At 47.4% G+C, this 13,624-nt stretch overlaps 1 protein-coding gene across 2 annotated transcripts in view; it reads right to left on the bottom strand.

Moving 5' to 3' along the window:
- Positions 1–878, bottom strand: part of usp3 (ubiquitin specific peptidase 3) — an 87,435-nt gene extending 86,557 nt beyond the window's left edge. The window contains exon 1 of one of the 2 annotated variants that reach the window (XM_041178506.1): positions 748–878. In XM_041178506.1, the coding sequence (XP_041034440.1) occupies positions 748–838 (91 nt within the window). In that variant the 5' untranslated portion in view covers positions 839–878. Of the gene's footprint in view, positions 1–11; positions 137–747 lie in introns of those variants that run through there. The other variant, XM_041178507.1, reaches the window with a different exon arrangement.
- Between the last annotated feature and the right edge of the window lie 12,746 nt (positions 879–13,624).

The following is a 13,624-nucleotide window of genomic DNA, read 5'->3' as shown; positions in this document are numbered from 1 at the left end:
ATAAATCTTACATCCTTGGGATAAACTGCGGGTTACTGGAAACTAGAAGCCTGCCCATTACATCCAGACCGGATGGATAGGACGTGGCAAAAATGTCAACAGACAAGGAGGTTACAAAATACACACTGATCATTAACACTTTTTTTAAAAAAAACTTTCCCTAGGTTAATTAAATGCAGCTTCGAGTTAGTTTCAATCCAGTTGGGCTCCCCGAAAAATCAGAATAAGTCAAGATTAGAAGCATGAATTTGCCCCAAGAATACATCAGGTTAAAAAGCAGGGGGTAGAATCGGGTTAAAAAGCAGGGGGCGGGGGGGGGGAGGTAGACTCCCTCTAGCTGTCTACAAGTTTACGGAGGCAAAATGTTCCAGGGGAGACCCCAACACCCGGGCCTCTTCTCACACAAACACAAAAAGTCCAGGAGCTGGCGGGGGGGGGGGGCCTCAACTTCTGCGAAATAAGCTTCACGATTTCCCTTATTTCTTCCCCCCACCCAACATGTTTTTTAAAATAATTCCACATCAGGCCTCGACCCGAGCCCGTGGTGGGGTGGCCTTTCCTGGTGTTTTAGCCCCCGGGGGGGGGGGGGGGGGGAGGCACAGAGGGAGAAAAAGAGCTGGTTTCACAAATATATATACACACAGACAGACAGACAGGAAGAAGAGGAGGTTTGGAAAGAATTGGAAGAAGTGTAAGTGTGTGTGTGTGTGCGGGGCCAGGTTGTGCAGAGAGTGCGGGGCAACTCACCGGCACAGCACCAGGAGGAGGGCGAGCCGTTCGGGAACCTGGTGGAGTCGGGCACGATGCAGACGCTGCTGGCCAAGTGGGGGCACTCCATGTCCGGGGGAGAAGGAGGGGGGGGGGGGGGGGGGGATGGCCGAGGCCTGGAGCCTGAGGCCGGGAGATTTGGGGGGAGGGGGGGGGGGAGGAGGAGGTGGTGGAGAGGGGCTGGGGTTGGGGGGCGGGGGGGGGGGAAGGTGGGGGGTGGGGAGGATTTGGTCACTAGCAGCAACAGCAGCGCTAACTCTCTGTCTCTCTCTCTCTCTGCCCGCCCGCCCGCCTGTCGGGGAGGCTCTCTCGGTGTGCAGAGGGACGGACGGACGGGGCGGGAGGAGGTGCCGAGGGGAGGAAGGGGAGGAGGACAATGCGGAACTGGGGTGGGTGCGTGGGCCGCGCTCGCTCTCAATCACTCCGCCGCCATCTTCGGGGGCCTAGTCCGAGTGCGGCTTCCTCCCCGCCTCAGCGCATCTTCCGGGGGCCCGGCGGGGGAAGTGTGTGGGGAAACCGCTTCTTCTCAATGTCCCTCAGAAGCCCCGAGGCCGCTGCCTGACCTGGGAAGGGGTAGGGGGGGAGGGGTGTTTTTTTTTGTTTTGAGGTAGGGGCTGAAGGATGTCGAGCGGCCGCCCGCCGGCTCGGTGCCTCAGTAACCGCCGCCCCGCCGGTCTCCATGGCAACCATTGCCCCCTCCCCTCCCGGGAGCAGGGACAGGTCACAATGACCCCCCCCCCTCCGGTTACCATGGGGATTGTCCTTGTGACGTCACAATGCCTGGGAAGATTGAATGTCAACAAAGGGTAACCAGGGGATAACCTGAGGGGTGAGGGGGTGAAGGGGGGGTGGGGGTGGGTGAGGGGGGGATGAGGGGGTTGGGATAACCTGGGGGGTGGGGGGGATAAGGGAGATTAGGGGGGTGGGATTAGGGGGGTGGGGGGGATGGGGGGATAAGGGGGTGGGGTTGATGGGGGATGTGGGGGGAGGGATGGGGGGATAAGCTGGGGGGGTGTGGGGGGAGGGATGGGGGGATAAGCGGGGGTGGGGAGGATAAGCGGGGGATGGGATAAGCGGGGGTGGGGGGCTGGGGTGGGGGGGAGATGGGATGGGGGGTTGGGGGGGATAAGCGGTGAGGGGTGGAGTGGGGGGGATAAACTGGGCCTGGGGGGGTGAGGTGGGAGTGATAATGTTGGGGTGGGGGGATAACCAGGGGATGGGGTGAGGTTGGGATAACCTGGGGCTGGTGGGGGAGGTTGGGGTGGGGGATGACCTGGGGGTGGGGTTAGGGTTGGGGGTATAATGATGGGTTTGGGGGGATAACCTGGGGATTAACTGAGGGGGGTGGGCTGACCTGGGGCTAACCAGGAGTTCAGGGTCAGAGAGTCATGAGGTAACCTGAGGTTCAATCAATTCAATTTTTTCTTATTGTCCATATGCAAATTTATTTCAGGTACAATGCTCATTCATTTAAAAATTTCAATGAAACGACCCTATCAGGTTTAACTTTAATTAAAATGCATTAAAAGCTGTTCCAATGCATTTTTCTCCCAGTCAGTGAAACCTTTCATGAGTACATATCCTCATCTATTCATCAAACGGCTGTTAAAAGTTCTTATAGAAAAGGGCCAAGTGAGTTCAAGAACCAAGTTTTCCTACTTCTAAGGGATTGTAGCCTTTTCCCTGAACGTGCAGTAATATTGTTGCAAGGGTTGATTCTCATTGTTCATGACACTCTACTTATGTCAAAATTATTAAAGAGCAGATTTCATCAAGAAAGATCTGATCATCAAATACCCTTCCTGTCTGGTTCAACAATCTCTGTACCCTTAAAGCGATTGCTTTCCCAAACACAAAGGATAGCAGTCAGAACTACAGCCGTGTAAGAGGGGCTGATGGGCTGAATGGCCTCCTTCTGTGCCATTAAAATTCTGTGATTCTGCATGAAAAAGTTTTATGATTGTAGAAACTACTCAAAAGGGTTTTAATTTCCTAAAGTAGGTTACGATCAAGCTAGGGACCCAGTAACCTCTTGTTTAAAGTAGACAATGTTGGAAATCCCAGTTACCCACCTGGAGAATAAAGCCACAAGATTCCATGATTTTAAACAAACAAAATAAACTTTACAATTTCAGAAAAGTAAGACAACCTACAATATCTATCTTAAATTCTAATACTCAGAATTAACATGAGGTAAATCTGAATTAACAGGCAAACTGGTCAAACACACCACACTACATATTAAATGGCACATGTGAGCAAGACAGATCCCACGGATTTCTCAGCAACCCATCCAGACGTCAGGGACCGCTGAGTCACAAAATTTTGTTAAAACTCTCTCTCCCTCATGAGGGATTTCAAAGCTTCACTTTTGAAGTTCTAGCCTCCGAATTACCTGAAAAGCAACTCCAACTAGGACTGTCTCAATAGCTGCTCACCTCCAGATGGTTCAATCTCTCCTCCTGAGACTGCGTTCCATGGGATTCACAAAGCTCCCACCTCTAATTACCAGCACAATTCCAACTTTTTCACAGACCATTAGCTTTACTGAGCTGGCATTGCCTCTGGGTTTCTCTGAACTCCAGTCTCCCGGCTTCATTGAGCTATAAATGGCTCCCAGGACTTCTGAGACCTGACTGGCTCCAGCATGGAACCAGTGACCTTCTGCTGCCTTCCCAGCTGACTAGGGCTACCTGGCCTCAGACAGCAAGAAAGAGCTCGGCTCAGGGGAGCTTGTTATCTGGACTTTGGTTAGCACATGGATAAGCAGGACCTGTGAGAACCAAGGTCTCGGACAGCATGGGTATGACCAAGGGTAACTAGGCCTTGGAGACCAGGGGGTGTAGCCAGGATTAATTAGGATTTAGAGGAATGGGTGCGGGTCTTGTTGGTTTACCTGCTTTAAAGGGCACTGTCATCACCAATGGAGAAAATGTTGATGAAACCTCTAAGTCTAAGCGTTAAGACGACAAATATGGACATTTCCTTTACTTTTATGATTGTTCATGGGATATGGGCATCACTGGCTAGGCCAGCATTAGTTGCCCATCCCTAATTGCCCTTGAGAAGTTGGTGATGAGCAGCCTTCTTGAACCTCTACAGTCCATGTGGCGTAGAGAGGGAGTTCCAGGATTTTGACCCAGCGACAGTGAAAGAATGGTGATATATTTCCAAGTCAGGATGGTGTGTGACTTGGAGGGGAACTTGCAGGTGGTGGTGTTCCCATGCATCTGCTACCCTTGTCCTTGTAGGTAGTAGAGGTTGCGGGTTTGACAGGTGCTGTCAAAGGAGTCTTGGTGAGTTGCTGCAGTGCACCTTGTAGGTGGTACACACTGCTGCCACTGTCCATCAGTGGTGGAGGGAGTGGATGTTTAAGGCTGCTTTGCCCTGGATGGTGTCAAGCTTCTTGAATTTTGTTGGAGCTGCACTCATCCAGGTAAGTGGGGAGTATTCCATCACACTCCTGACTTGTGTCTTGTAGATGGTAGTCACACTTTGGGGAGTCTGGGGGTGAATTACTCTGCAGAATTCCCAGACTCTGACCTGCTCTTGTAGCCACAGTATTTATATGGCTGGTCCAGTTCTGGTAAATGTTAACCCCCAGGATGTTGATAGTGGGGGGATTCATTGATGGTAATGCTATTGAATGTCATGGGAGATGGTTAGATTCTCTCTTGCTGGCGCTTGTGTGGCACGAATGTTACTTGCCACTTATTAGCCCAAGCCTGAACATTGTCCAGATCTGGCTGCACATGCTGCATATCTTCCTGCCTGCTTTGAGGCTGCTTATGGGAAAACACCCCAGGAATTCCATGTCATGGCAAACACATGACAGTCTGATAAAATAAAGCGGTAAAGTACAGTCAAAGCCGAAAAACTATAATAACACCTCAATTATAATGTAAACCCTCCTCCTCTTGGGTCATGAGTTTTTGAATGAACTAGCAGGAATCCCTTATTCTATAAATGTGACATGGGAATAAGGACAAGGAGAAGAACACATGCTTTCATAGGTTCTTTTGCCTAGGAGAGGGGGGCAATGCATTAACTAACAATCCCTTTTAGAGAGACTGGGTGCAAAGGATCAAGGGCATTTTAACTTAGGACTGCTTATTGGGAATAACTAACAAGTGGAAAACTATTCCTAAGAGAAAGTGGAGGAGTTGGAGTAATTTGCTCTAAATATTTAATGAGCACGAATTACACAGATTATGTCGCCTTGGACATAAACCATGCATTTTATTCTTTTTCTTTTCAAACATTACTTCGCAGACTTTGTAAGTTCATACCCTCTGCTTATTTTGTATGAAGCTGAAGAAAAAATATTAACTTTAAAGCTTTGTGTTGTCAGTCATTTCCCATGAATATACAGCAGTGGAAGAAGGGGTGGGGCTGGGAAAGAGAAGGCTGAGGGATGACCTGATAGAGGTCTTTAAAATTACGAAAGAGTTTGTTACGGTAGACGTAGAGACGATGGGCGGGATTTTCCGCACCCACCCGCTACCGCGATCTTCTGGTCCCGACGCAAGTCAATGGACTTCTGGCTGGGGCGCCATCTCATCCGTGGCAGGTCCCACCCACTATGGGGCCAGAAAATCCCGGCCAATGTTTCCACTTGTGGAGAGAACAAAACTAGAAAGAAAGACGGGGCCATAAATATAAGATACATAACAACAACTTATACTTATATGGCATCTTTAACCAAATGAAACATCCCAAGGTGCTTGACGGGAGCATTATAAAACAAAATATGACACCGAGCCATGTAAGGAGATATTAGGTCAGATGACCAAAAGCTTGGTCAAAGAGGAAAGTTTTAAGGAGGGAAGCCTGATTGAGAGGCGGAGAGGTTTAGGGAAGGAATTCCAGACTTTAAGACCCAGGCAGCTGAAGGCATGGCCGTCAATGATGGAGCAACCGTAATTGAGAATGCAAAAGAGGCATTGGCGGATTGAATTGGAGAAGCGCAGGTATCTTGGAAGGCTGTAGGGCTGGAGGAAATTACAGAGGTAGGGAGAGGGCAAAGTCATGGAGGGGTTTGCAAACAAGGGTGAGAATTTCAAAATCGAAATGCTGCTTGACCAGGAGACAATGTAGTTCAGAGAGCATAGGAGTAAAAGAGGAATGACACTTGGTGCGAGTTAAGAGATGGGCAGCAGATTTTGGATGACTTCAAGTTTAAGGGGGTAGAACATGGGAGAACAGCCAGGAGTGTGTTGGAATAGTCAAGTCCAGAGATAACAAAGGCATAAATGAGGGTTTCAACATCAGATGAGCTGAGACAAAGGTGAAGTCAGGTGATATTACGCAGGTGAAAATAGGTAGTTTTAGTGATGATATAAATATCATCTCAGGATCAAATACACTGTGACACCAAAGTTGCAAACAGACTGGCTTAATCTCAGACTGTTGCCAGGGAGAGGAATGGGGTTGGCAGTTAGGGAACAGAGTTTGAAGGGGTGGACTGCAAACAATGACTTCAGTCTTCCTAAACATGAATTGGAGGAAATTTCTGCTCACCCAGTTGTGGATGTCGGACAAGCAGATTGATAATTTTGTAACAGTGGAGGTGTCGAGAAAGAGATGGTGGTGACGTAGAGCTGGGAGCCATCAGTGTACATGTGAAAGCTAACTCTGCTTTCGGATGATGTCAAAGGGCAGTATGTAGCTGAGAATAAACATGCAATGTTAACCATTATTACCGATAGCCACATACATACAATAAGGGTCATGAGGACTCGAAACGTCAACTCTTTTCTTCTCCGCCGATGCTGCCAGACCTGCTGAGTTTTTCCAGGTAATTCTGTTTTTGTTTTGGATTTCCAGCATCCGCAGTTTTTTTGTTTTTATCAATAATAATACCAGTAATAATTGTACACCTGGTTGAGTGCTACTAGACTGGAGAATTTACCCTATCACAGGTTTCAAGTTCGATAGGATTGTCAAATTTTGAAGTATTTGTTCCCCTGTTAAACTTTTCACACTGGCCAGTTGGAATCTGCATGTTTTAAAGTGTGGCCTCACCCCATTAGCTGCAACATCTTCAGGTTGAACAAGAACAACTCCCCAAGCCTGACTCACATTGTCTCATTTTCCAGACTAATGGCTGGTGCCTATTCCAGCTAAGGGAAAACAGATAGTTTTGTGACCTCTGCTTATCACTTACAACCCTGTCTGATTGGCGTCCTTCGTAATAACTGAGCATTGCTAACAGGGACTTGTTGAACGCTAAAGGTAATATAAAGGTTTTAATCGTACCCTTACAGAGGTTCAAGTGATTTGTTGCTGCACCATGCTGCACAGACTTGAATTTTGCCTTCACATTGAGTTTCCTTGCCACCTTATTTTGGACTGGTGCTTCCTTTACCTGACTTCCCCCTGAGAAAGGCTGCTGAAGGGTTCCAATGCAATCATAGTGTTGAAAGTTTGCCCCCCTTATGCAGCCACATACCGCTTAAATTTCAGCTTTAGCATGACGTTCCACTCATAAAGTTATATAGGCCGGAATTTTTCAAGGAGGCACGCTGGCTGAAAATTGGGGAGGCGGGGGAGAGACTGCCTCCACCAGGCCATGAAGCCACAGCCAGATTTCACAGTTGTCAGGCAGTTAATTGCCTGAGGTCGTGGCTTTTGCCGCCATCTTGGAGGATGTCCTGCCCCCAAGAGCTGCCGGCCAATCAGACCAGGAGTGCTGGCGGCTGCTGGGACCTGAGGCCCTGACGAGCAGGAGCAGACCAGGCTAGAAGGTAAGTCAGGGAGGCTTTGCCTTTGCTGGATCCAGTTAGTGCCACTTCCCTTCTTACCCAGGACTGCAGCCATACCGCCCACAGTTTACGTGACATCCTACCATGACACCCGATGTCAATGGGGCTGGAACATTCCAATCGAGGGGTGTGGTCTGGATAACATTCCTGCAGGGATTTGTAAAGCTGGTGGTCATGAACTCTCAAACCCTCAGACTCTGCTGCAAAGGCGCAATGGGGAAAGGTCGCTGTCTAAGACCTTTCTGCCATAGTGCACCGAGGGGCTGGGAATTATGTAGACCCCTCGGGCTGTATGGCTCACAATGAATGTATGCAGTGAATACTAAATGTGTCATAATTGTACTGAAGCACCTCAGGGTGCAAATGATGTATGTTGATAACTCCAATACCATTGCACTGTCTGACTGTCTGTAATGGCCACATTGACATGACTGTAATATTCACTGATTGTATTGAAGCACCTCGTGATCCACTTGTAAAAGTTGAATATGATTACACGTTTTGTGATGGCCATTTAGAAATGTTTTGTCATGTTCTTTTAGATATTTTATGAATAAAGTATATTTTTCCAAAAAAAGAAGCTGGGAAGAAGAGGTACCAGCTCCTGGCGTTCGCAATACCATCACTGTTTTACTCTTCAAGAACGGTGATAAATCAATTTGTGGAAACTGTACAGGCAAATCTCTTCTGTCCACTGTGGGGAAGATTCCTGCCTGAATCCTCCGAGACTGCCTTCTACCAGTCAGCGAAGACATCCTCCGAGAGACCCAATGTGGCTTCCAGCCATCCAGGGGAAGCACAGACATGATCTTTGTCTCTTAGTAAATCCAAGCATCTGGAACTATGCAAAGAGCTGTTCATGGCCTGTATTGACCTGGCAAAGGCCTTTGACTCCATCAGCCACGAAGCCCTTTGGAAAGTCCTCCGGAGACTTGGATGTCCATCAAAATTTGTTACTATCCTGTGGCTGCTGCATGAAGGTATGATAGCAAATGACATTTGCAATGGATCAGAGGCCGAGCCCTCTCGTGTCTGGATGGGCATCAAGCATAGATATCAACATATGAAATAGGAGGAGAAGTAGGCTATTTGGCCCCTTGAGCCTGCTCATCCATTCAATAAGACCGTGGCTGATCTGTTTGTGTTTCCGCATATACCACCCCAATAACCTTTGATTCTCTTGCCTAACAAGAATCCATCTACCTCTGCCTCAAAAATATTCACTGACCCCGCCTTCACCGCCTTCTGAGGCAGAGAGTTCCAAAGTTGCACAACCCTCTGAGAGAAAAATATTCTGCTCATCTCAGTCCTGTAAGGGTGACCCCTAATTTGAAAAACACTGCCCTCTAGTTCTCGTTCACCCACAAGAGGAAACATCATTTCCACGTCCACCTTGACAAGACCATTCAGGATTTTATATATTTCAATCAAGACACCCCTCACTCTCCAGGAAGGGTGATAAGACTGTGTAATTGTGTGAATTCCCTTCACTATCTACCTCAGCCTGGTCATTTTCTTTTCTTCCGTGGGATGTGGGCATCGCTGGCAAGATCAGCATTTGTTGTCTGTTCCCAATTGCCTTAGAATTGAGTGGCTCACTAGGCCATTTCGGAGGGCAGTTAAGACTCAACCACATTGCTGTGAGTCTGGAGTCACATGTAGGCCAGACCAGGTAAGGACCCCGTGCTACACAGCGATTGAGTCTTACAGTCACGTGGTCAATTTGCTCACATTCTCTTAAAGGCATATTACACCTTAGATTACCACATCCCTCCTCCATATACTTGTAAATATACTTTACAGTATATTAACTATTTACAAAAAAAAACTATTTACAAATTTACTCTCTCTGGAGGCTTTTTTAAACATGTCAACTGTTGTAGTTCTACGACTTCAGATGGTTTATCTGAGGCCTTGCTCTCAGGAGTTATCTGTCCACGAGGCTCCCTAGTAGGAACCTGTCGGTTTGCCTCTTCGACTCTCTCAGGCTCAATGGATCTTACAGGTACTTGCAAAGCAGGAGGAGTTCCTTCTATCTGTGGTGTAGATTCCAACAAGAATGTTTTCACCCTCTTTCGGGCCCCATTGCCTGCACTCCTGCTGCCCCTCCCCTCCTAGTTCAACAATATGCAGGGCAGCTGTCAAGCAGGTTCTGAGGGTTAGGGTGTTGGGCAAGGCTAAATGCAACATGAAATGATCAGCTTCCTGTTGTGTAAAGAAAGTTTCGGGGCCTTGTTAGTAATTTCACTTTCTCTTCCTACTTTTGATGGGTTTTCTTCTTGGTAGCGCTGACTTTAATCTCGGCTTCCTCTTCAGCTTCCCTATTGGCCAGACTAGGAGACTAGGCTCAGGTATGAGCTCAACTTGAGTGAACTCAGTGGTTGAGTCTTCCAGCATTTCCTCATCTATCAGCTCCTTTGAAAACTCAGGGGTCTCCATTTTGAAGGCTTCTTGGCTTCAATGTAGCTGATGCTTCAGCTCTTCCCTTTCTTTTTTATATTTGTTAGTTGTTTCCTGGAGGATTAATTATTGTTGTGCTTTCTTGGCAAATTGATTCTCCATCTTGGCCAGAGACATGTGGAATTCTTTCCGTTCTTCCTCATACCTTTTCAGTGGTACAACTTGGGATCTGAGGGAATCTTGTAATATGCGAAATCCCTTCAGCAGGTTTTCTTTTTCTTTTTGGAGGTTACTGACTTCAACTCGAGCTCTGTCCTGAAGGATCAGCTCCTCGAGTTCCTTTCGTTGAGTCTTTACATGCTCCTTTTTCCAAACAGCAACATTTCCTGCTTCTGATTGAGATCTCAGTAATCTATCAAGATTGATCTCTCTTAACCAGTTTCTTCCGAGGAGACTCGGTCCTCTGCCTGCTATCACCATGAGGGGAAGATTAGCAGACTGGCTTCCATATTGCACTGGAACCTTGCTTATAACTTTTACTTGTATGTTTTCGCCAGTATGTCTTTAGTCTGGCATCTAGGTTTGCCAGCTTTAGTGAGTGGCCTCCTCCATTCAGATACTTAAACATATGTTCCCCTATGACTATCATGGATGCCCCTGTATCCACCTTTACTTGAACAGTTTTTCTGTTGACTTCTACTATCACAGAGACTGGCTCCGTTTTACCCATTTTTAAGTTGTATAGTCAGTAAATATCTGACTGTTTCTTCAGGTTCCTCCATTATATAAATTTCTCGACTTTTGCCTTTTTGTTTGAAATTTTGCCTCAATCTTTCTTTACAATATCACATAGTGTGCCCATTGCGATGGCAGCAGGAACACTCGGTTCTTTTAAATTGTTGTCGGTTTGTAGGCTGTCTGGTTCCAGTTCTGTTATTATTAACGTGGTTCTTATCTGTTAAACCATTGCTTTTTGTTGGTCTGTTAACAGTGGCAGTTTCCCGCCTTTCCACAGAGCCCTGCATTTTGGCGCCATTTCTAACCGGTGCCTCCCTCCTGACGTGAAGAGCGGCGCCATTTTGTGCTCCCTTGTTTGCTTCTGAGTCCCCGACTCCTCTCTCCATTGCGAGCGCCAACCCCAGCGCCTTGCTGAAGTCTAAGTTCGTTTCTGACAACAACCTTTTTTGAATGGCGTCTTCGTTAATCCCACACACGAATCGGTCTCTTAACATGTCATTAATCAACGTCCCGAACTCACAGTGCTCCGTCAGTTGTTTCAAGGCTGCTACATGGCAAGCAGCTGTCTCCCAGGGGCGCAACACCTCGAATTGAATTTAAAACCTTGCATTGTTACCGAAGGCTTTGACTGACTGAAAGTAGCCCTTCACTAGATTCATCAACACATCAAAGCTCTTGGAATCTGGGGTGTTGGGTGCCACTAGACTATGAATTAGTTTTACTGCCACATGTTGATATGAGGATCACCACCAACCACCCCCCCCCCCCCCCCTCCCCCCCCCCCCCCCCCCCCCCCCCCCCCCCAACCTTCTCCTCCCCGATATGTCGTGGGCCAAAAAGAACATAAGGCGTTCAATATATTGCGACCAGCTGGTCTGATCAAAGGGTTCGATGCAGTCAAATTGTGGCATACTGGAGGGAGATAACTACGACTACTACTCTGAGGGCTTGCAATTGTAACGTACTTACAATCAGCCCGCAGGGCACGGCTGATTCACTTCAGCTGAGTTTTTGCAGCTTTCTTTGGTGTCGCCAACTTGTGGTTTTGCCTCGTCACCAGTTGTTATGTTTTACTACGGGGTCGCTTTGTTCGCAAACAGGCTGCACGTTTATCTGTCAGCGGGTGAGTTGATAACAATATACGACAGACACAGGGACCAATATGAAATGAAGCACATACTTTTTATTTACACGAGCAACAGAGCACTAACATGACGTGCGCTTCTCCATCCAGACCCTACTCTCTAGACTAACACTAACATGGTAGCCCGCGCTACACAGCTATTGGGTCTTATAGTCACGTGGTCAATCTGCTCACATTCTCTTAAAGGTGTATTACACCTCAGATTACCGCAAGCTTTCAATTCCAGATTTTATTAATTGAATTTAAATGCCACCATAGTGGGATTTCAACCTGTCATACCACAGCATTAGACTGGGCCCCTGGATTACTAGTCCAGTGACAACACTGCTTCCCCTCTAATGGAATGTGGTCGAAGAATGCATTTGTGACCAACCTCCACAAGGGGTCATGATTGAGTTTTGACTTGACGGGAAGATTTTCAATCTCAACAGGCTGAGAGCCAAGGCTGAGGTGACCTCCCAGCACATCCGCGATTTACAATATGCCAGCCACCGAGCAGTTGTGACCCACGCTGCAAGCAAATTTCAGACCAGCCTTACCCTCTTCAGCTCCGTGTACAAAAGGGTTGGTCTCTCACTCCACATCAGCAAGACCAAAATCCTCCACCAGCTCTCCCCCACCCCCCCTCCACATTGCTGTGGGTCTGGAGTCACATGTAGGCCAGACTAGGTAAGGACAGCAAATTTCCTTCCCTAAAGGACGTTAGTGAACCACATGGGTTTTTACAACAATCCCAGTTGTTGCATGACCATTATTAATAAGACTACCATTTTACTTCCAGATTTTTGAATGATTTGATTTTGAACTCCCCCAGCGGCCACACTGGTGTTTGAATGCAGGTGTCCACACCATTAGCCCAGGGCTCTAGAATACCAGTCCAGTAACATTTTCTCTATACCACCATTCTCACACCATTTAGCACAGCTTGCTGCTTTCTGTCCTAATGTCAATTCTTTTATCCAATCAAACACTACCCGCCTCTTCCAATTTTGTTAACCAGAATTTTATGTGATACTTTGTCAAAGGCTTTCTTAAAATTCATATAGAAGACATCCAACAGATTCCCTTCATCAGCCTTCTTTGTTACTGCATCAAAATATTCCATTAGATCTGCCTATCACAAAGCTGTGCTCGCTCTGCTTAATTAGCTTAAACCTCCCAAGTGCCTGTCGGTTTTTTTGCCCCTGATGCATAAGTACATACAAATTAGCAGGAAGAGACCATTCAGTCCCTCGAGCCTGCTCCGCCATTCAATAAGATCATGGCTGAGCTGATTGTGGCCTCAAATCCACAATTTCCCTACAAACGATAACTTTTGACTTCATTGTCATTCTAATAAACTTTTAATCCCTTGACCAGGAATCAAACCCAGGCTGAGGGGGTTGAGAGCACTGACTCCTGACCACTAGACCATCATGGGAGCTAATATGGCTTCTAAAGTCATATTCACCCCTGATCAGCCTGTGGCTGCTTGGTCTGTTCTTACAGCCTTTCTTGAATAATGGTGTCACATTTGTCAGCCCCCAATCCTCCCCTGTATCTCATAGTTCATGAGTCAGCCACAAACAGGAGCAGAGGAGGTGGAATAAGGCAGAGAAAATCGCCAGGATTAGGGCATTGGAATATCAAGACAAAGGGATGAATATTACCGGGTGAGGGGGGATGAGTGGTGGACAACTTGCCCCACAAGGACCACGTGGTATTACTGCCCCTCACTGGGGAGGAAGTCCTGCCCCCCTCCCCTGCTTGGAGCAGCCGACCAATTGGATTATCCCTGGCAGCGCCAAGAGCACATTAGTGGGAGCTGCAG

Source organism: Carcharodon carcharias, chromosome 32 (genome assembly GCF_017639515.1).
Source record: "Carcharodon carcharias isolate sCarCar2 chromosome 32, sCarCar2.pri, whole genome shotgun sequence".
In the NCBI taxonomy this organism is placed as follows: Eukaryota; Metazoa; Chordata; class Chondrichthyes; order Lamniformes; family Lamnidae; genus Carcharodon; species Carcharodon carcharias.
Note: the sequence above shows the minus strand (reverse complement) of the source record. Positions and strands in the feature narration are given on the sequence as shown.